Genomic DNA, 22,736 nt, shown 5'->3' on the forward strand with positions numbered 1-22,736 from the left:
TCGCCTGGCATAGAGAATGTGCCCTCTCATCAGAACGCTGTTGTTCAGAGATGCTAGCCAACAACAAAGCTACAGTAGCACAATCACTTCAAATTGAAGCTGGAAAGACTGCAAATAAGCTGTGTTTCATTTGACCTTTTTTGTTGTTGTATATGTCCATATGTTTGTATGATTAAATGCTGGTCAAATGTCCTATGAATAAAATTAAAATGCAGTGTCTATATCAGCCTGTAGTTGGCCTAGAATACTAGTCTGGGTAACACCTGCCTCTCTATGTCCTTGACCCAATGTTCCCACAACCAAATGAAACATTCTGGGAACCTTTTAAGAACTGACTAAATGTGTTCTGGGAACGTTCTTGTAACACCAGGTGAAGGTTTTTTGCACCCTAAAATATACATTGCATAATCATCGGCACAACGGGAGAGTTTATTTTTATTTTGGGAACATATATTTGGTGATGTCTCTACAATGTTCCCACCAGACTGTTCCCACAACCTAATGAAACATTCTGGGAACCTTAGGAACATTTGCCACAACCCAATGAAGCATTTAAAGAACATAAAATGTGTTCTGGGAACACAAAAACAAAATCGAAACTGTAGAAATGATAATGGACCTACATTCAGTTTCTTTTGGACTGTCTCCAGCTCACCATAACAAAAGCTAGACAGTCAGGGAGAATCGAACATTTAAAAATCGATTGATAGAGGGTAATTTTTTTTGGTAGATTATGGTGGCGAGGAAATAGAACACATTGTCAGAGCGGCCCTCCGTCCGGGCCTCGTTGAAGACCGAATGCAAAATTAATTTGACTCTGCTCTAGAAGTCCTTATGGTCTCTTAGACCTATCATGTTATATTTTTTCACTCACAGTGACTATATCAGAATCTTATCTGACTGCTCTCATACAGTTTGATGTTTTTTTCCCAACAATATTTATTTGATCAGAGCTCACTCACGTTCACAATTGTTAGCCCACTTCTATGATTAGGGCTACTAGGAATTTATAGCCGCCTGGCCTATTACAATATACAAAACATAAACGCACCTGCAGTCTTCATTGTGTCGGAACAGGAACCCCTGTACCCTTCTCTTTCTGCTCCCTTTTCATTTTGCTCCCTAATCATCCAGACAGACCAGCTTGTGCCGCGCAGCCAGCCAGCCACAAGCAATAGGTATTCTCTCCACATGTCTGTGCAGGTTTATTTTTTATTTAATTATATAATTATCGTTATATAACAGTTAAGAGTCAAGACATCTGCACGTTTGACCGAAAACAGCTTGACATTTTACGGTAAGAGCTCGATAAATCAATAGCCTTTAGTTTGATAGTGCGCTTTAGGCTATATCTTTTCTTAAAGGTCCTATTTATATACAATTTACCACCCGGGTTAAATATTTATAATCTATGTAAACTGTTATCTTGATGAATCTTTTATGATGAGTAGACTAGCCTTTACATTTTTTTTTTTTTTGTGCCGCTTCTACCTTATTTTGAGTGATCAATGTATTATCCTGTTGTCTCAGCTGGTATGCTACACGTGAGAATGTTCTGGAATCAAGATGCCAGTGGGATTAATTTTGGGAGCGAGTGAGAATCTAGACAACATTATATTTGAAACCGCTATTTGACAAATGAAAAAGGATTAGACAAATTAAAGGCGTCCAGAAAGTTAAAGAGCAGCGTCGTGAGTGTCACTGTCTGTGTGTGTAGTGTACTGAATATTTACGTGTCTCCCATGCTGATGATGCTAACGACAAGCAGCCACAGTGCCCTTCTGATTTTGGGAGGCGCAAGGCTAGTTGGGACAGCCTTTCTGTCGAGTTGAAGCCACTCTGGTCCGCCCTGGGGTTTCCAGTGCTCCAAAACGACCCAAATATCAGTGTACTGCCTATAATCCCATTATCTCTTTGATAGGTTTACAGTCACTCTCACTACTTTTACAAGCGGGAATATATTAAATGTTCCTCATGAAACACATACGATTAGATAAACTTTATTGTTATATTAAGGTAGTTGTTATTAATATATCATGATGTGTCATTTAGTAGCTAATAATTCAAGTCAATAATAGTTTTCAAACTGTGTCTTTTTTCTGTGCCAAATTTTGACAGATATGTGTACACCTTCAATTCAACATTGCACCAGCCTATGTGATGTCATCAGAATAAAACCTGCCATCTTTCTTTGACACATGGATGGGGGATATTTGATTAATCCCTTTCCCTTAAATGAGTTTTGGGATAAAACAGAACACCTCCTCTTACCAATAAACAATAAAGGATGCCCATTCCTCGTTATTGGATCATTATTGATCTCTACCACACTAAACCCTCCTCCCTAAACCCTGGTATCCACCCTGTCTCCACCCTGACCCTCCAGTAAATAATGGGGCAGACTCTACTCCACCATGCAGGCAGCCATATTTAGATGGTGCCACTTGTCACATAGAAAGATGGAGACGCGCTAGGGATGTGGTCTGCTACACATTTCACTCATCTTTTACATAGAGAGCACTGACAGACATCAGCAGGCAGACTCTAAGGGGGGAGGGATATGGTAATAAGTCTCAAAATGACACAACAATGCTCCCAATGGCTAAATAATTTGATATTGTCTAGGGATTCTTCAGTCAAAGAATCTGTTGGTTGCGCTGCCTCAGTCTGTTCAAAGGGTTTGACGTCTGAATACAAAATACAGTATAAGAGCAGTAACGTAATGCTATCCAGCTCTATGTGAATAGGGGGGTTGGTATTATAATAATGTATTCAAGATTGGAGCTAAGGCTTTACTCGGCAAGGCTGGGTTATATAGACAGATATTTTGAAAACATTGAGGTCAGTGTTGGTGCTTCAAACCAAATCACTGTGTTATTGTTATTTCACTGAGTGTGTTGTTGTGTTGTCGTCCCTCCTTGTTTTGCAGTCTTTGAGGATTTATTCATATATTTATCTCTCTATTCCTTACACTTTTTTTCTTTCTCTCTTCCTCTCTTTCCAGGAAACCTCCAAGCTCCTCCATTGTCCTGCTTTCCAGACGCATCCTAACAGTAATACCACCACATCCACTACCACCACCTCCACCACCACCACCACTGACACACCAACATCACCCTTATCATGCTGGCAGTCTAGGCCTGTCTCCCAAGCTGTGTCCCACTCGAGACTGAGGCAGCTTCTCCCACGGAGCTCCACACCCCCAGGGGGACCACCACAGAGATGGCTGATTCCGACCCCTCGTCCCCCTCCGATCCACCACAGCCTCTGAGCTCCCCCCGTACTCCCCTCTCACTGTCCTTCCCCTTCCTCAGGCAGGGAAGTCGAGTGTGGGAAAGGGAGAGGAAACCCCCCTTGATGCCAGGCGAGCTACCCAGCCCTCTGCCCACCAAACGCACCCGCACATACTCAGCGTGAGTAGTAATAATCTGTGGTGGTATAAGTAGTAGTGTATGTGATTGTGTGTGTGTGTGCATGACCTTGAGGGTGACCTGGTCACTATTGGCGATTAAGGAGCCATTTTGGATGCAAGCCCTGAGAATATTCTGCAGGGGTTAATGTTAGGGAGGCCTGAGAATAGCCTGCAGGGGTTAATGTTAGGGAGGCCTGAGAATAGCCTGCAGGGGTTAATGTTAGGGAGGCCTGAGAATAGTCAGCTGGGGTTCATGTTAGGGAGGCCTGAGAATAGCCTGCAGGGGTTAATGTTAGGGAGGCCTGAGAATAGTCAGCTGGGGTTAATGTTAGGGAGGCCTGAGAATAGCCTGCAGGGGTTAATGTTAGGGAGGCCTGAGAATAGCCTGCAGGGGTTAATGTTAGGGAGGCCTCAGAATAGTCAGCTGGGGTTAATGTTAGGGAGGCCTGAGAATAGCCTGCAGGGGTTAATGTTAGGGAGGCCTGAGAATAGTCAGCTGGGGTTAATGTTAGGGAGGCCTGAGAATAGTCAGCTGGGGTTAATGTTAGGGAGGCCTGAGAATAGTCAGCTGGGGTTAATGTTAGGGAGGCCTGAGAATAGCCTGTAGGGGTTAATGTTAGGGAGACCTGAGAATAGTCAGCTGGGGTTAATGTTAGGGAGGCCTGAGAATAGCCTGCAGGGGTTAATGTTAGGGAGGCCTGAGAAAATTCTGCAGGGGTTAATGTTAGGGAGGCCTGAGAATAGTCAGCTGGGGATAATGTTAGGGAGGCCTGAGAACAGTCTGCTGGGGATAATGTTGGGGAGGTCTGAGAATATTCTGCAAGGGTTAATGTGTGTTGTTTTTCTGCTGTGTGTCTCAGGACGGTGCGGGCCAGATCAGGCCCAGTGTATAAGGGCGTGTGCAGGACCTTCTACAGGTGCCAGGGTCATGGCTTTATAAAGCCCTCCAACGGTGGAGAGGATATCTTTGTACACATCTCTGAGTGAGTGGTTCTGAAGCATTAAGATTATAATTGTATGATAAAGCAACAAGGTATATTGTGATTATAATATATGATATTATGTACAGCGCATAGCAGTATAACACTTGTCAGTCCTAAAGTGTTTTGGTGTAGATTATAATTGTCAGTCCTAAAGTGTTTTGGTGTAGATTATAATTGTCAGTCCTAAAGTGTTTTGGTGTAGATTATAATTGTCAGTCCTAAAGTGTTTTGGTGTAGATTATAATTGTCAGTCCTAAAGTGTTTTGGTGTAGATTATAATTGTCAGTCCTAAAGTGTTTTGGTGTAGATTACAATTGTCAGTCCTAAAGTGTTTTGCTGTAGATTATAATTGAACCTAGAATGTCCGAGACCTAGAGAGGTTTGCAGTCTCTCATAAAAATGATCTCCCTCGTTAGTATCGATGGAGAATATGTTCCGATGGAAGGCGACGAGGTCACGTACAAAGTCTGTTCCATCCCCCCCAAGAACCAGAAGATGCAGGCGGTGGAGGTGATCATCACCCACCTGGCCCCAGGAACCAAGCATGAGACCTGGTCTGGACAGATCATCAGCTCCTAGACCTCCACCTGCACCTTCAGAGAGGCGGTGTGGGGAAGAGTGGAGGGTGGGGTTGGGGAGGGAAGAGGGAGAAGTGGAGTCCAGGGTAGGGAGAGAAGGCAGGGAAGGAAGGAGCCTAGAGAGGTAAAGGGGAGGGAAGAGGGAGAAGTGGAGTCCATGGTAGGGAGAGAAGGCAAGGAAGGAATGAGCCTAGAGAGGTAAAGGGGAGGGAAGAGGGAGAAGTGGAGTCCATGGTAGGGAGAGAAGGCAGGGAAGGAAGGAGCCTAGAGAGGTAAAGGGGCAAGGGGAGCAGAGAAAGGAGTGAATAAGTAAAGGGGTTGGAATGTGGTATAAGGCTTAAGATGGTTTTACGTAAGTTTCAGTTGGAATGTGAATGAGGAAAATGTCAAGGTTAACTTTGATTTAAGATTAAAGGTTGATGGTTTATTTAAGATAATTTAAAATAGCAGGAGTCGAGTAAGTTTAATAAATCACTGTTGTAGGGAAAACGTGAAACAGAGCATCAAACCTTCCTAAATTGTATTGTTTTTATTCATACTTTTGATTGATTGATTGACTTATTTATTTTCCATTTGTTATGACAGGTGAGGTAGATGTTGTTGATCAGATTATTTAGAAATGTGTGTTTTTGTGCCAATATATACCTGGAACTAAAACATTACACAATTCACTCTGATGATATTGCCCTGGTAACACCTACTCCCTCAGTCTAATGTTGACCAATGACCATTTATTCATCTTTGTAACAGAGTTACTGATGATTACTATATGTGGTTCAAACCCCATTTTTTATCATTAAAACCAATGCTATCCAGATTAACAGACATGTCTTTTTTTTTTTTTATGGACATACGCTGTTGTCAAATAGTCTCATACTTTCATCATGCAGTGTCCTTGTTTTAGCCTTTTGTAAACATAATTAGGGTTCTATGCATGTTTAATTACATGTTTGATTGCGACAAAAAAAATATAGTAGCTAGTGTACTACATAACGCTCTTCTTCTGTTGGGAAACTGAAGTTTCACTGTGTTCAAGAGCACTTTTTCTGTTGAATCACTGGGACTAGCGGCTTGTCATTCCTACTGTATTATTCACATACCTGTGTGAACATTTGTTGATTATTTGCATTAATAAGTTAACTTGTGGTCAAAAAAAGTTTATTAGCAATTAAAATATTGCTTATTACAATTGTATGTAATATTGATAGTCCATTAGAGGGCAGACAAGGACAAGTAATCCTCAACCAATTTCTGAGTACTTCTGAGGTGCACTCTCAAGCTCTTTAAAGTGGGGGTGAAGTAATGGTTAAACCTGACCTGTTTTAACCCCTGATGTCATGCATTATACAGTATTTTGGACGATCCACTTTTTGGCACTTTAAATCCAAGATAAGCCATGAGGACACTGCTTCGGTTTAAAACGCGTTATAGATCTAAGTCTTTCCAGTTATTTTTTATGAGGATGTCAACTTTGCTTCTGTCTAATCTATCCTCCAGAATGCCAACTATCCTCCAAGCCAGCATCAAAAAGAAAATATCTTAATTAATTAAATACATACAGTTGAAGTCTGAAGTTAACATACACTTAGGTTAGTCATTAAAACTTGTTTTTCAACCACTCCACAAACTTCTTGTTAACATACTATAGTTTTGGCAAGACGGTTAGGACATATACTTTGTGCATGACACAATTAATTTTTCCAACAATTGTTTACAGACAGATTATTTAATTTATAATTCAGTGTATCACAATTCCAGCGGGTCAGAAGGTTTCATACACTCATATGACTGTGCCTTTAAACAGCTTGGAAAATTCCAGAAAATTATGTCATGGCTTTAGAAGCTTCTGATCGGCTAATTGACATCATTTGAGTCAATTGGAGGTGTACCTGTGGATGTATTTCAAGGCCTACCTTCTAACTCAGTGCCTCTTTGCTTGACATCATGGGAATGTCAAAAGAAATCAGCCAAGACCTGCACATGGGGACAATGATCATAGTTTTTGGAGAAATGTCCCCTGGTCTGATGAAACAAAAATAGAACTGTTTGGCCATAATGACCATCATTATGTTTGTGGGGAAAAGGGGGGAGCTTGCAAGCCGAAGAACACCATCCCAACAGTGAAGCACGGGGTGGCAGCATCATGTTGTGGGGGTGCTTTGCTGCAGGAGGGACTGGTGCACTTCACAAAATAGATGGCATCATGAGGAAGAAAAATTATGTGGATATATTGAAGCAACATCTCAATACATCAGTCAGGAAGTTAAAGCTTCGCAAATGGGTCTTCCAAATGCACAATGACCCCAAGCATACTTCCAAAGTTGTGGCAGAATGGCTTAAGGACAACCTTGACCTTGACCATTAGGTTTACTTAGTTCTGTGTGTATATTTTAGCTTGTGTGTGTGTGGACGTACAAACGCACAAATGCACGCGCACCACACACACACACACACAAGCTAAAATATACACACAGAACTAAGTAAACCTAATGGTCAAAGTCAAGGTATTGGAGTGGCAATCACAAAGCCCTGACCTCAATCCTATAGAAAATGTGTGGGCAGAACTGAAAAAGTGTGTGTGAGCAAGGAGGCCTACAAACCTGACTCATGTACATCAGCTCTGTCAGGAGGAATTGGCCAAAATTCACCCAATTTATTGTGGGAAACTTGTGGAAGGCTACCTGAAATGTTTGACCCAAGTAAAAAAAATTAAATACAATTCTACGAAATACTAATTGAGTGTATGTACACTTCTGACCCACTGAGAATGTAATGAAAGAAATAAAAGCTGAAGTAAATCATTCTTTACCCTTATTCTGACATTTCACAGTCTTAAAATATATTGGTGATCCTAATTGATCTAAGACAGGAAATATTTACTAGGATTAAATGTCAGGAATTGTGAAAAACTGAGATTAAGATGTATGTAAACTTCTGACTTCAACTGTACATACAGAGCCCATCAGAAACATGTGATCAGATTGCTGGTCAGTAACCAGACTTAGACTTTAAACCTGCTATTAAGCATTTGCCTTAATAGATAAGGTCCTCCTGCCCCAGGTCCATGATAACAATGCATGTACTGACGCACTCACACACACCTAGACACATGCTTGAATGGACGTACAAACGCACGCGCACCACACACAGACAAGCTATAATATACACACAGAACTAAGTAAACCTAATGGTCTGTCCTCTTGACTTGGCATATTGATGAATGAGATGTTTGTGCAGGTAACGGGGCGGGTGGCGTGGGAAATAGGGCCATAGCCGGACATAATGTTTGTCTGGAGGTGTGTCCACAGACAGGATGATCTACAAGGTGAGCTGTTTTGGTGAAACTCAGCTGAGATCACCTTTAGACAATAGCCAGGCATTGGTGTGTTCTGTATCTGAGTAAACAGGTGAGTGTGTCCATCTGTTATGACTAGGTGTGCTAAACCTAACAATACTGCACGAGGCTGACGGCATGATGCTGACGGCTCCCCTCTATTCCTACCCTCACTGCCAAATAAACAGCATGGGTCATTGATCAATTGCAACCACTTACCCATTCCATCTAGCTTTGAATCTGAATTTGAAACATAACTGAGTTCCAAAATGTTCTGACACTGAGTCCACCTTATGCCTACACATGGTTATGCTCTTATCTTGGCTGCCATTTGAAACAGAATGTAGAATTTAGAATTAGCTTTGCAATTAGAAACCCTAATTCCCTGTTTTACCATTGTTCAAAGTTAAGTTGGAGTGGTAGCTCTTCAGCTAAGAAAACGGTACATAAAGTCATGATGTTTTCATCTTACTGTCAAACAAATCACTTCAAAAAGTAGGCTATCTGCGCATATTTGTCCAAGAGGAAGGGAAAGATACATTTGTTACAAAACACCAAAAAGTGTAAGGACATTCGGCAAATGTCATTAGGTCTACACTCTTGTAACCTGAATGAATTGATGCGTCTTGCTGACTAAAGGACACCTGAATACGTGCTGGAATACATTATTATTATTCTCTTTACATCATGACACAGAGGTGGAATGTTTTTGATTTAATTTGGAATAGTTTTTTTTCTTCATATTTACCACTGTAGCAGTACAAATTGCATTTTATAGAAATGGTTTAGCCCTCCCTGGCCCCCAGTAATTCCCACTGCCCCATAGGTCTACATGCCCTCTACAGGCCTATGGCTGTGTACTGGCCTGTGTGTATTGTGGTTGTGTGATGTGCAGGGTTGAGGGCAATTCAGAAAGCAAACCCAATTCCAGTGTACTTCTTGAATTGACTGGAATTGAAATGGAATTGACACGATCCCTGATGATGTGAAGTGTGTATGATTATTGGTTTTGATGGACCTTGGAACAATGGTGAGAAGGTTATTATTGTCTGACCACCTCCCTCAGGCTGTGTGTTGATTCCAGTTGTTCATTAACAGGTGCGTTAGGAAAGCACACGTGAGTTGCCAAATCTAAGAGGAACAAAGTAGGTGTGTAAATCCACATATCTTTTTTTTAAAACAAAGCAGTCAAGTCATAGTCAGTCATTACATTTAAAAAACATTGGGACATTCTGAGAACTACATTTTCATAGCCTTCATAGGTTTTTGCACGCAGATTTTATGTTTCTTTTCAAACTGGAAAAGGTGTCTGGACTGAATGGAACATATGAAAGGAATATAGCGTCAGAATATTGAGATATTTGGAATACAGAATCAAAAGGGGTGACAAATAACAATCTTTTTTGTTAAGTTTTTACTTTTTGGAATTAGTAGAACATTTCTGGCAATTGGATTTTGCTAACCCACAGCTCAAATGCCTTGTAATTGAACATCTCAAAAGAATTGACAAGAGAACAAGTCGTCGAGGCTGGAAAATCCAGACTCACTTTGTGAAAAGTTGGAACAGTCCTCAGAATGGCTTATAGAGGTTTGTCGCTGTGGGTCTGCTGGCTGGTGCTGATCGTAGGACGATGCGAGGCGACCCATCCACCGTGTCTGGATGGGATCATGATGAACGTGGTTCTGCTGGATGACGATGTCTCTCCCTGGAGTATGAAGTTTGTCCGTGGTGCTGTGGAACGTGCAATACAGCACGATGCTGAACTCACCTGCTGTCCAAATGGTAAATGGAATCATAATTGTACAACTGTAAATGAATAGTGAGATGACACAAGGTTGCTGGTTCATGTCCAACCGCGGCTGATCCCCCCCTTAATTGGTAGTATGCAAGCACTAATAGGGCAGAATATAAAACAACAACATGGGTATTCAACCAGGGTACTGCAGGGAGTATACTAATTACACTCACTGGAGCATAGCCGATGGAAGTAGGGGTGCTGAGCTCTGATAAATCATAATCATAAAAGAAGAAGAATATCATTTTCACAAAAGTAGTGTAAAGGGGGCCTTTACATCAAAAAGTGCAACGTTTTGGGCAAAGACACAAACATCCACGTCAAATTAAATATTTTTCTTGTTCAAATAACATGGGAACAACCACTTTTTGTGCAGTATTAATTTACCATCCTTACAAACTACTTAATGTATATGTACATTAGTGTATTGTACATAGGCTGGTGGTCATCTAGGTTTGTACCTGTAGACTTTCCATCACCATGAAGAAAAACAATGCACAATACAGTAAATGAGTATATTGAGACATCAAGTGGTTTGTGATGATGTGATGTGATGGTGTGGCTCAGTTGGTAGAGCATGGTGCTTGCAATGTTAGGGTTGTGGGTTCCATTCCCACAGGGGACCAGTGTGAAAATGTGGCTCTGGTTGAATGAATAGACCATTTCAGTTTTCATATATAAATAAATTGTATTTGCAAAGAATTTCCACAAGTATTATCAGAATAACTGTTTTGTATAGATAATTATCAGACTCAAGTTACAAATGCTCGTAAACACTCAAAAACATTTAGTACAATTTTTAAAACACAAAAGTAGTGCACTGGGCCTTTACTAGTCCTCCTTCAGTGCAGGCAAAAATCCCCCCATCCCCCCCACCCCCACCCCAACCTACTTCCTGCAGCTACAGTGCCTTGCGAAAGTATTCGGCCCCCTTGAACTTTGCGACCTTTTGCCACATTTCAGGCTTCAAACATAAAGATATAAAACTGTATTTTTTTGTGAAGAATCAACAACAAGTGGGACACAATCATGAAGCGGAACGACATTTATTGGATATTTCAAACTTCTTTAACAAATCAAAAACTGAAAAATTGGGCGTGCAAAATTATTCAGCCCCCTTAAGTTAATACTTTGTAGCGCCACCTTTTGCTGCGATTACAGCTGTAAGTCGCTTGGGGTATGTCTCTATCAGTTTTGCACATCGAGAGACTGAAATCTTTTCCCATTCCTCCTTGCAAAACAGCTCGAACTCAGTGAGGTTGGATGGAGAGCATTTGTGAACAGCAGTTTTCACTTCTTTCCACAGATTCTCGATTGGATTCAGGTCTGGACTGACTTGGCCATTCTAACACCTGGATATGTTTATTTTTGAACCATTCCATTGTAGATTTTGCTTTATGTTTTGGATCATTGTCTTGTTGGAAGACAAATCTCCATCCCAGTCTCAGGTCTTTTGCAGACTCCATCAGGTTTTCTTCCAGAATGGTCCTGTATTTGGCTCCATCCATCTTCCCATCAATTTTAACCATCTTCCCTGTCCCTGCTGAAAAAAAGCATGCCCAAACCATGATGCTGCCACCACCATGTTTGACAGTGGGGATGGTGTGTTCAGGGTGATGAGCTGTGTTGCTTTTACGCCAAACATAACGTTTTGCATTGTTGCCAGAAAGTTCCATTTTGGTTTCATCTGACCAGAGCACCTTCTTCCACATGTTTGGTGTGTCTCCCAGGTGGCTTGTGGCAAACTTCAAACAACACTTTTTATGGATATCTTTAAGAAATGGCTTTCTTCCTGCCACTCTTCCATAAAGGCCAGATTTGTGCAATATACAACTGATTGTTGTCCTATGGACAGAGTGTCCCACCTCAGCTGTAGATCTCTGCAGTTCATCCAGAGTGATCATGGGCCTCTTGGCTGCATCTCTGATCAGTCTTCTCCTTGTATGAGCTGAAAGTTTAGAGGGACGGCCAGGTCTTGGTAGTTTTGCAGTGGTCTGATACTCCTTCCATTTCAACATTATCGCTTGCACAGTGCTCGTTGGGATGTTTAAAGCTTGGGAAATCTTTTTGTATCCAAATCCGGCTTTAAACTTCTTTACAACAGTATCTCGGACCTGCCTGGTGTGTTCCTTGTTCTTCATGATGCTCTCTGCGCTTTTAACGGACCTCTGAGACTATCACAGTGCAGGTGCATTTATACGGAGACTTGATTACACACAGGTGGATTGTATTTATCATCATTAGTCATTTAGGTCAACATTGGATCATTCAGAGATCCTCACTGAACTTCTGGAGAGAGTTTGCTGCACTGAAAGTAAAGGGGCTGAATAATTTTGCACGCCCAATTTTTCAGTTTTTGATTTGTTAAAAAAGTTTGAAATATCCAATAAATGTCGTTCCACTTCATGATTGTGTCCCACTTGTTGTTGATTCTTCACAAAAAAATACAGTTTTATATCTTTATGTTTGAAGCCTGAAATGTGGCAAAAGGTCGCAAAATTCAAGGGGGCCGAATACTTTCGCAAGGCACTGTATGCACTGAGGTATCTGACATAGTACCAGTCGCAGCAAGTGCCGCTGGCTGCTGGCAAGCATTCTTGACTTGGACATTCATTTTTGCCAACACATTGCTAACCTTGGTTTAACCAGCTAAACAGCTGCTATTAGTGAACATGTGTTTGGAGATACCGTTGTAGTTAAAAATACATTTTTAAATGATATTGGTCTCATACTCATATTTTTAAATGTTATCGCAGGTGCAGCGAAATGTTATTAGTCTATGTTAGAGTTTACACTTCTTCCAATTATAATGTTGGGAATGGGGAGGTTGATTAACAAATCTATTAATAAAAACATGTTTATTACTTGTCCTTACCATTATCATTCACCAGATGATAAGAGAAGACATGGGAAAAAACATGTTTTGCTAACATATGATGGGGGTCCCTGGGCAGAGGTCCCCGAGCAAGAAAAGGTTGAAGAGCCCTGGTTTATAATGATATCCTAGGCCAACACTGTGTTATAGCTGTCATCAAGTGTTGATGTTCTTTGGCTGAATCACTATCTGTGGGTCCACTATCTGTGTTTTCATCATTATGGTGTATTGGCACTGTCTTTGCCAAGGAGTGAAGCGCAACCTGACTGCCAACTTTCGAGGGCTCGAGACTAGTTTGTACAGCAATAAAGGCTGTCGAAGCAGCACCTGTGAGGTGGTGGAGACCGTGAAGAACCTAACTGTGAGTGTTAACCATCTCACACACGCACACAGAAACACACACACATACTGTGTCGCTCAAATATTCACATATCTAAGCTGCTTCTCCTCTGTTTTAGAGGACAGGGGAGGTGGGCTGTGCTCTCCTGGGGCCCACCTGCACCTATGCAACCTTTCAGATGGTTGAGTAAGTGTTGATTTGATATGATTTGTGTTGTCGTGACACCATATCCCTTTCTATCCCTTTTACTTACCTCTACATCTCTCTCTCTCTCTCTCTCTCTCTCTCTCTCTCTCTCTCTCTCTCTCTCTCTCTCTCTCTCTCTCTCTCTCTCTCTCTCTCTCTCTCACACCCCTCTCTCTCTCTCTCTCTCTCTTACTCTCTCTCTCTCTCTCTCTCTCTCTCTCTCTCTCTCTCTCTCTCTCTCTCTCTCTCTCTCTCTCTCTCTCTCTCTCTTACTCTCTCTCTCTCTCTCTCTCTCTCTCTCTTCTCTCTCTCTCTCTCTGTGTCTCTTTCCCGCTCTCTCTTTCCCGCCGTCTCTCTCTTTCCCTCCCTCTCTCCTTTTCTCTCTCTCTTCCCCCCCTCCCTCCCCCTAACTCTCTATCTCTTTTGCACCTCTCTCTCTCTCTCTCTCTCTCTCTCTCTCTCTCTCTCTCTCTCTCTCTCTCTCTCTCTCTCTCTCTCTCTCTCTCTCTCTCTCTCTCTCTCTCTCTCTCTCTCCCTCACCCTCTCCCCTCTATCTATGTGTCAGTCTTGAGGTTGGTCTGGAGCTCAAAATGCCCATCATCTCAGCAGGCAGCTTCGCTCTGTCCTGTGACTACAAAGAATATCTGACTCGCATACTTCCCCCCGCACGCAAGATCTCCACCTTCTTTATCAAGTTTTGGGACTTCAACAATGATATCAAACCCAAGTGGTCCACAGCCTCCCTCTATAAGAAGCAGAACACTGAGGACTGCTTCTGGTGAGTGAGTCACTTGTGAGTCGCTTGTGAGTCGCCTGTGAGTTCCTTTTGAGTCACAGGTGTCCCGACTTGTTTGCGAATTCTTTTAAGTGTAATTATGATGGAAAAGGGTGACGGTGGATATGAATTAGACATGTGATTCTGTATGCTAATATAATGGACACTTAGATGACTTTGAGATGATTTATTTGTGTTTATTATATTTGCTTAGATGTGATGTTGATACTGATGTCATGGTATCTGCCCATCCCTCTCCAGGTATATCAATGCACTGGGTACAGCTTCAGCCCACTTTTCCTTACACATAAAAAAAACAAACGTCATAAGCAAAGCAGAGGACCTTAGAAAGGAATTAAGCTCCAAAAACAGGACAAGCAATTGTAAGTAAGCCCACAACATCTAACAAATCGGGAGCATTTGCACATACTGTCGACAGGGCAGTGAACAGATACCAACAGTCTCCATTTCTATTTCATTGACTCTCTCCTCTTCACTGTGCAGTGTTCATAGTGTGTGGGACACCAGAAGACATCGTGGACCTGAAGAATGGAACGATAGAGGCTGATCCTAGTGTTGTTTTCATCCTGATCAATCTTTACAAGTTAGTCCTCTCTCTCTCTGTGTGTCTCTGTGTCTCTCCCCCTCTCTCCCTCGTCGTCCTCACCACCTGCAACGTGTTCGCTGCTGACTACTCGGTGGGTGGAGGGGTGTGTACGTGTGTGTGCACGTGTGTGTGAGAGCCTTACAGCTCTTGATTTGGGTCTGGTGAACTGCAATGCTCTCGCTCTCCCCAGTCTGTTATTTGTCTTTGTGTCTTCATTTCTTTCTTGTAAAAAGTTCAGAAAGGTTTAATATTGTAATCACCATGCTTCAGGGAGTGTTTGAGAGCACCAGTGTTTTCAGTGTCATTGACAATGAACCCATGACTCCACACAGTGATAAGTACTACACCAATAAGTCCTCTATCCCTGCTATGAAGAACGTGTTAGTTCTCACCATGCCCAACACTAGGAACTATACTGTGGACACAGACCTGGGCAACAACGTGATGGTGAGACTCCCTGCTGGGTTGAGGCCCTGTCTATCATTGTACTCTGATGTGTCCTATTCATCCTATTCCCGATATTGTGTACTACTTTTGACCAGGGCCCAATAAATCTGCCTTCTGTCCAGATGAATGACTATATGGCAGCGTACCATGATGCAGTGCTGATGTTTGGTCAGGTGATGAGGAAGCTCTGGAACAAGCCTGAGTCTGAGCTCAACCCCATGGAGGTAGTTAACATCAACCACTTCAGAAACGTCTCCTTTGACGGTAAGAGACCAAGAAGCAACACATCAAGCTGTGTGGTCTGGCCTGGAGATGTGGCCACCTGTGTGTGTGTGTGTGTTTTGTGTGTGTGTGTGTATACATGTGTGTAGTAGTGGTGCGCTGGTCAGCTGTTTGTTCACCCACACGCGCCCACAATTGGTAATAACCCATCCACAACCGCCTGATAAAGTGAAAAAAAGGAGGGTTCCCACCCGACCTTAACCCGCAAATATAGAAAATGCGTTGTAGGCCACAGTCAGACACAGCGGAACAATTTTTCGACAGTGGGTGCAGTTTTATGAAATTGGCTTTAGCTAGCCCAGATAGGGTCCCAATCTCCCAACTAGCTATCAAGAAGCCATTTCAGTGGTTCCACTAGATACCTCAGCCACAAAGCCATGTTGTAAAAATGCAAGTTGTATTTATTTATTTATCTTAATTTAAGATTAGGTGTAAGGTTAGCAGTTTGGTTAAGGTTAGGGTTATGTTTAGGTTTCAGTTTAAAATCAGATTTTATGAACAGAAGTTGTAGACATAGGCAGTGTTTAAGACTTTGTGGCTGGAGTAACTAATGATGACCCCATTTCAGTTTATCAACTGCAAGGAAAAAGCTGTTCCAGGTGTTTAAAAAAACGCAGAATTCTTCACCCCTCAGCCATCCTCACGTATTTTGTGCCCCCTCAGATTTTTGGTGTGTGTGTGTGTGTGTGTGTGTGTGTGTGTGTGTGTGTGTGTGTGTGTGTGTGTGTGTGTGTGTGTGTGTGTGTGTGTGTGTGTGTGTGTGTGTGTGTGTGTGTGTGTGTGTGTGTGTGTGTGTGTGTGTGTGTGTGTGTGTGTGTGGTTCTGTGTAGTGTAGTTCTGTGTAGTGTAAATTGTGTATGTGTTTCCATGCAGGCATTGCAGGCCACTACAAGCTGGATGATTATGGGGACAGAGATGTGAATTTTTCAGTCATTTACACCACCACTGACAACAAGGTAGGTCAGCTATCATGCATATCATATGATTCTATTGTGTCAAAGTTAATGTTTTAACATAAGTCCTCTCCTGTCTCCTCCGCAGTATGAAACTTTATTTATATTCAACACCGTCTACAACTACACCAAGGTCGTTAACAGTAACCCATCATTCATCTGGGGCAGAAGCCTCCCAGATGACGCTCCATCCCAGCGTATGTGCTCAACAACACACACACACACACACACACACACACACACACACACACACACACACACACACACACACACACACACACACACACACACACACACACACACACACACACACACACACACACACACACACACACACACACACACACACACACACACACACACACACACACACACGACTCAACTTGTGCATCTGAGTATGGCTTGTTTTTCCCTAATCCATGAGCCACAGCCGTCATGACTGGCTTAGTTGGCAGGATTAACGGATCATTAGCTGTCATTCCTGATAGATATGGGACAATCCAGTACAGAACCGGTGTGGAGGGATCAAACTCCAGATTCAATGTACACTAAATAACAACTCAATTACCCCCTGGCCTGAACACTCATTGAGACATTTTACAGTTCTGACGCAGTCCTTTTTATTGGTCTGCTCATCGTATCATAGACGTAGTAATGCCCGAGCAAAACAGTGTGTGTGTGTGTGTGCGTGCGTGCGTGCCTAGGTCTAACTAGTGCGGTGTGCCTCCCCCAGGTCTGAAGGCGCATGCTATCATTGTCATTGTCTTAGCTGTCACTGTGGTGGGGGTGGCTACCATCGCTTTCATCTTCTACAGGTAAGGGTTAGATAACAGATAGCAGTGCAGTGTGAGAGAGTTCTCGCTCATAGAAATATAATTACTAGAACAGGGATATGGGGTTCCAGCCATCACATATAATTTACTTGAATGGGGATCTCCATTCTAGTAATTATATTTCAATGAGGGAGACCTCTCATACTTTGCTGCTATTTGTTACCAGGAGGAACAAGAGAGAGCGCCGGCTGAGGAAGAGATGGTCACACATGCACTCTGACCTCATCACCCCGCTGGAGTACAATGAACGCAGCCTGGTCTCCCTCAAGGTCAGCTTGTCATCAGTGTGCGATAACCCCTGAAAGTTAAGTCACATACTCCAGTACGTCTTCTAATCTGTCTCTGTCTGTTTGTTTGTCAGATTGACGAAGACCACAGAAAAAACACAAGTTATAATATCCACCAAGGACGCTATGACAAAAAGGTAACTCAAACTTTTACATAAAACCACCAGAGCCATATATATACTATACAGTATACAGTACCAGTCAAAAGTTTGGACACACCTACTCAATCTGTCATGCAGGTGAAAGAGGACCCAAAAGCGACTTAACAGAAACAGAGTTTATTTAAGTCCAAACAGGGAATAACAGAAATCCTCTAGTCTGTAGAGGGGAATAACTGGAGAAGCGGCCACAGACTGCAGGTCGCTTCGGGTAGGCGCAGGCCGTAGTAGACAGAGACACCTGCTCACACGCAGCATCTGATGAAGGCAAAAAACACGACAGGACAGGGCGATACACAATCACAGCAAAAACACGACAGGACAGGGCGAAACGCAATCACAGCATGGTGAATACTAAACAAGGAACCGACGGGACAGGAACGGAACACAAAGGAATAAATAGGGACTCTAATCAGGGGAAAGGATCGGGAACAGGTGTGGGAAGACTAAATGATGATTAGGGGAATAGGAACAGCTGGGAGCAGGAACGGAACGATAGAGAGAAGAGAGAGCGAGAGAGTGAGAGAGGGAGGGGGAGAGAGAGGGATAGAACCAAATAAGACCAGCAGAGGGAAACGAATAGAATGGGGAGCACAGGGACAAGACATGATAATAAATGACAAACATGACAGTACCCCCCCACTCACCGAGCGCCTCCTGGCGCACTCGAGGAGGAATCCTGGCGGCAACGGAGGAAATCATCGATGAGTGAACGGTCCAGCACGTCCCGAGACGGAACCCAACTCCTCTCCTCAGGACCGTAACCCTCCCAATCCACTAAGTATTGGAGACCCCGTCCCCGAGAACGCATGTCCATGATCTTATGTACCTTGTAAATAGGTGCGCTCTCGACAAGGACGGGAGGGGGAGGGAAGACGAACGGGGGTGCGAAAGGGCTTAACACAGGAGACATGGAAGACAGGATGGACGCGACGAAGATGTCGCGGAAGAAGCAGTCGCACAGCGACAGGATTGACGACCTGGGAGACACGGAACGGACCAATGAACCGCGGAGTCAACTTACGAGAAGCTGTCGTAAGAGGAAGGTTGCGAGTGGAAAGCCACACTCTCTGGCCGCAACAATACCTTGGACTCTTAATCCTGCGTTTATTGGCGGCTCTCACAGTCTTCCCCGCAGACAAAGGCAGACCGGTAGTGAAGCCTAAGGCGATGTGAGACCATGGTCGAGAAGGAATGGGGAGCGGTCTGAGACGACCGGCAGGAGGAGAGTTACCCGACTTAGTCTGCGCGCAGTCCGAACAAGCAGCCACGAAACGGCGCGTGTCACGCTCCTGAGTCGGCCACCAAAAGCGCTGGCGAATAGACGCAAGAGTGCCTCGAACACCGGGATGACCAGCTAACTTGGCAGAGTGAGCCCACTGAAGAACAGCCAGACCGAGTGGAAACAGGAACGAAAAGGAGGTTACTAGGACAAGCGCGCGGCGACGCAGTGTGCGTGAGTGCTTGCTTAACCTGTCTTTCAATTCCCCAGACTGTTAACCCGACAACACGCCCATAAGGAAGAATCCCCTCGGGATCAGTAGAAGCCACAGAAGAACTAAACAGACGGGATAAGGCATCAGGCTTGGTGTTCTTGCTACCCGGACGGTAAGAAATCACAAACTCGAAACGAGCGAAAAACAACGCCCAACGAGCTTGACGGGCATTAAGTCGTTTGGCAGAACGGATGTACTCAAGGTTCTTATGGTCTGTCCAAACGACAAAAGGAACGGTCGCCCCCTCCAACCACTGTCGCCATTCGCCTAGGGCTAAGCGGATGGCGAGCAGTTCACGGTTACCCACATCATAGTTGCGCTCAGATGGCGACAGGCGATGAGAAAAATAAGCGCAAGGATGAACCTTATCGTCAGACTGGAAGCGCTGGGATAGAATGGCTCCCACGCCTACCTCTGAAGCGTCAACCTCGACAATGAATTGTCTAGTGACGTCAGGAGTAACGAGGATAGGAGCGGACGTAAAACGTTCTTTTAGAAGATCAAAAGCTCCCTGGGCGGAACCGGACCACTTAAAACACGTCTTGACAGAAGTAAGAGCTGTGAGAGGGGCAGCAACTTGACCGAAATTACGAATGAAACGCCGATAGAAATTAGCGAAACCTAAAAAGCGCTGCAACTCGACACGTGACCTTGGAACGGGCCAATCACTGACAGCTTGGACCTTAGCGGAATCCATCTGAATGCCTTCAGCGGAAATAACGGAACCGAGAAAAGTAACGGAGGAGACATGAAAAGAGCACTTCTCAGCCTTTACGTAGAGACAATTCTCTAAAGGCGCTGTAGAACACGTCGAACGTGCTGAACATGAATCTCGAGTGACGGAGAAAAAATCAGGATATCGTCAAGATAGACAAAAACAAAAATGTTCAGCATGTCTCTCAGAACATCATTAACTAATGCCTGAAAAACAGCTGGCGCATTGGCGAGACCGAACGGCAGAACCCGGTACTCAAAATGCCCTAACGGAGTGTTAAACGCCGTTTTCCACTCGTCCCCCTCTCTGATGCGCACGAGATGGTAAGCGTTACGAAGGTCCAACTTAGTAAAGCACCTGGCTCCCTGCAGAATCTCGAAGGCTGATGACATAAGGGGAAGCGGATAACGATTCTTAACCGTTATGTCATTCAGCCCTCGATAATCCACGCAGGGCGCAGAGTACCGTCCTTCTTCTTAACAAAAGAACCCCGCCCCGGCCGGAGAAGAAGAAGGCACTATGGTACCGGCGTCAAGAGACACAGACAAATAATCCTCGAGAGCCTTACGTTCGGGAGCCGACAGAGAGTATAGTCTACCTCGAGGAGGAGTGGTCCCCGGAAGGAGATCAATACTACAATCATACGACCGGTGAGGAGGAAGGGAGTTGGCTCGGGACCGACTGAAGACCGTGCGCAGATCATGATATTCCTCCGGCACTCCTGTCAAATCGCCAGGTTCCTCCTGAGAAGTAGGGACAGAAGAAACGGGAGGGATGGCAGACATTAAACACTTCACATGACAAGAAACGTTCCAGGATAGGATAGAATTACTAGACCAATTAATAGAAGGATTATGACATACTAGCCAGGGATGACCCAAAACAACAGGTGTAAACGGTGAACGGAAAATCAAAAAGAAATAGTCTCACTGTGGTTACCAGATACTGTGAGAGTTAAAGGTAGTGTCTCAAATTTGATACTGGGAAGATGACTACCATCTAAGGCAAACATGGGCGTAGGCTTGTCTAACGGTCTGAAAGGAATGTTATGTTTCCGAACCCATGCTTCGTCCATGAAACAACCCTCAGCCCCAGAGTCAATCAAGGCACTGCATGTAGCACCCGAACCGGTCCAGCGTAGATGGACCGACATAGTAGTACAAGATCTAGATGAAGAGACCTGAGTAGTAGCGCTCACCAGTAGCCCTCCGCTTACTGATGGACTCTGGCCTCTTACTGGACATGAATTAACAAAATGTCCAGCAACTCCGCAATAGAGGCACAGGCGGTTGGTGATCCTCCGTTCCCTCTCCTTAGTCGAGATGCGAATCCCTCCCAGCTGCATGGGCTCAGTCTCAAAGCCAGAGGAGGGAGATGGTTGCGATGCGGAGCAGGGAAACACCGTTGATGCGAGCTCTCTTCCACGAGCCCGGTGACGAAGATCTACCCGTCGTTCTATGCGGATGGCGAGAGCAATCAAAGAGTCCACATCTGAAGGAACCTCCCGGGAGAGAATCTCATCCTTAACCACTGCGTTCCCTCCAGAAAACGAGCGAGCAGCGCCGGCTCGTTCCACTCACTAGAGGCAGCAAGAGTGCGAAACTCAATAGAATAATCCGTTATGGACCGTTCACCTTGGCATAAGGAAGCCAGGGCCCTAGAAGCCTCCCTACCAAAACTGAACGGTCAAAAACCCGAATCATCTCCTCTTTAAAGTTCTGGAACTTGTTAGAGCAATCAGCCCTTGCCTCCCAGATAGCTGTGCCCCACTCTCGAGCCCGGCCAGTAAGGAGTGAAATGACGTAAGCAACCCGAGCTCTCTCTCTAGAGTATGTGTTGGGTTGGAGAGAGAACACAATCTCACACTGCGTGAGAAAGGAGCGGCACTCAGTGGGCTGCCCGGAGTAGCAAGGTGGGTTATTAACCCTAGGTTCTGGAGGCTCGGCAGGCCAGGAAGTAACAGGTGGCACGAGACGTAGACTCTGGAACTGTCCAGAGAGGTCGGAAACCTGAGCGGCCAGGTTCTCCACGGCATGGCGAGCAGCAGACAATTCCTGCTCGTGTCTGCCGAGCATGGCTCCTTGGATCTTGACGGCAGTGTAACGAGCGTCTGAAGTCGCTGGGTCCATTCCTTGGTCGGTTCCTTCTGTCATGCAGGTGAAAGAGGACCCAAGCGACTTAACAGAAACAGAGTTTATTTAAGTCCAAACAGGGAATAACAGAAATCCTCTAGTCTGTAGAGGGAATAACTGGAGAAGCGGCCACAGACTGCAGGTCGCCCGGGTAGGCGCAGGCCGTAGTAGACAGAGACACCTGCTCACACGCAGCATCTGATGAAGGCAAAAAACACGACAGGACAGGGCGATACACAATCACAGCAAAAACACGACAGGACAGGGCGAAACGCAATCACAGCATGGTGAATACTAAACAAGGAACCGACGGGACAGGAACGGAACACAAAGGAATAAATAGGGACTCTAATCAGGGGAAAGGATCGGGAACAGGTGTGGGAAGACTAAATGATGATTAGGGGAATAGGAACAGCTGGGAGCAGGAACAGAACGATAGAGAGAAGAGAGAGCGAGAGAGTGAGAGAGGGAGGGGGAGAGAGAGGGATAGAACCAAATAAGACCAGCAGAGGGAAACGAATAGAATGGGGAGCACAGGGACAAGACA

The 22,736-nt window shown here is 44.3% G+C and overlaps 2 protein-coding genes across 2 annotated transcripts in view; both read left to right on the top strand.

Moving 5' to 3' along the window:
• The first annotated feature begins 1,072 nt into the window (after window positions 1-1,072).
• Window positions 1,073-5,036, top strand: LOC124037303 (cold shock domain-containing protein C2-like). The gene is made up of 4 exons (XM_046352009.1): window positions 1,073-1,297; window positions 3,005-3,413; window positions 4,273-4,395; window positions 4,812-5,036. The coding sequence occupies exons 2-4, from the start codon at window positions 3,223-3,225 to the stop codon at window positions 4,972-4,974; spliced, it is 477 nt and encodes a 158-aa protein (XP_046207965.1). The 5' UTR covers window positions 1,073-1,297; window positions 3,005-3,222; the 3' UTR covers window positions 4,975-5,036.
• Window positions 5,037-9,419: 4,383 nt separating this feature from the next.
• The window catches only part of LOC124038528 (heat-stable enterotoxin receptor-like), a 42,266-nt gene continuing 28,949 nt past the window's right edge, over window positions 9,420-22,736 (top strand). Inside the window, exons 1-13 of the mRNA XM_046354531.1 lie at window positions 9,420-10,090; window positions 13,227-13,339; window positions 13,437-13,504; window positions 14,070-14,282; window positions 14,541-14,662; window positions 14,784-14,883; window positions 15,219-15,333; window positions 15,456-15,597; window positions 16,489-16,571; window positions 16,657-16,765; window positions 17,302-17,383; window positions 17,568-17,670; window positions 17,763-17,825. Of these exons, the coding sequence (XP_046210487.1) occupies window positions 9,883-10,090; window positions 13,227-13,339; window positions 13,437-13,504; window positions 14,070-14,282; window positions 14,541-14,662; window positions 14,784-14,883; window positions 15,219-15,333; window positions 15,456-15,597; window positions 16,489-16,571; window positions 16,657-16,765; window positions 17,302-17,383; window positions 17,568-17,670; window positions 17,763-17,825 (1,521 nt within the window). The 5' untranslated portion in view covers window positions 9,420-9,882. The remainder of the gene's footprint in view (window positions 10,091-13,226; window positions 13,340-13,436; window positions 13,505-14,069; window positions 14,283-14,540; window positions 14,663-14,783; window positions 14,884-15,218; window positions 15,334-15,455; window positions 15,598-16,488; window positions 16,572-16,656; window positions 16,766-17,301; window positions 17,384-17,567; window positions 17,671-17,762; window positions 17,826-22,736) is intronic.

The sequence above is a fragment of the Oncorhynchus gorbuscha genome, linkage group LG06 (assembly GCF_021184085.1).
Source record: "Oncorhynchus gorbuscha isolate QuinsamMale2020 ecotype Even-year linkage group LG06, OgorEven_v1.0, whole genome shotgun sequence".
NCBI lineage: Eukaryota > Metazoa > Chordata > Actinopteri > Salmoniformes > Salmonidae > Oncorhynchus > Oncorhynchus gorbuscha.

Excerpts from the sequence above, each read along its gene's own strand:
- LOC124037303 (XM_046352009.1), top strand. The coding sequence starts at position 3,223 with ATGGCTGATTCCGACCCCTCGTCCCCCTCCGATCCACCACAGCCTCTG. Across the intron at positions 3,414-4,272 it reads CGCACCCGCACATACTCAGC|GACGGTGCGGGCCAGATCAG; the intron begins GTGAGTAGTAAT and ends TGTGTGTCTCAG. Across the intron at positions 4,396-4,811 it reads ATCTTTGTACACATCTCTGA|TATCGATGGAGAATATGTTC; the intron begins GTGAGTGGTTCT and ends CTCCCTCGTTAG.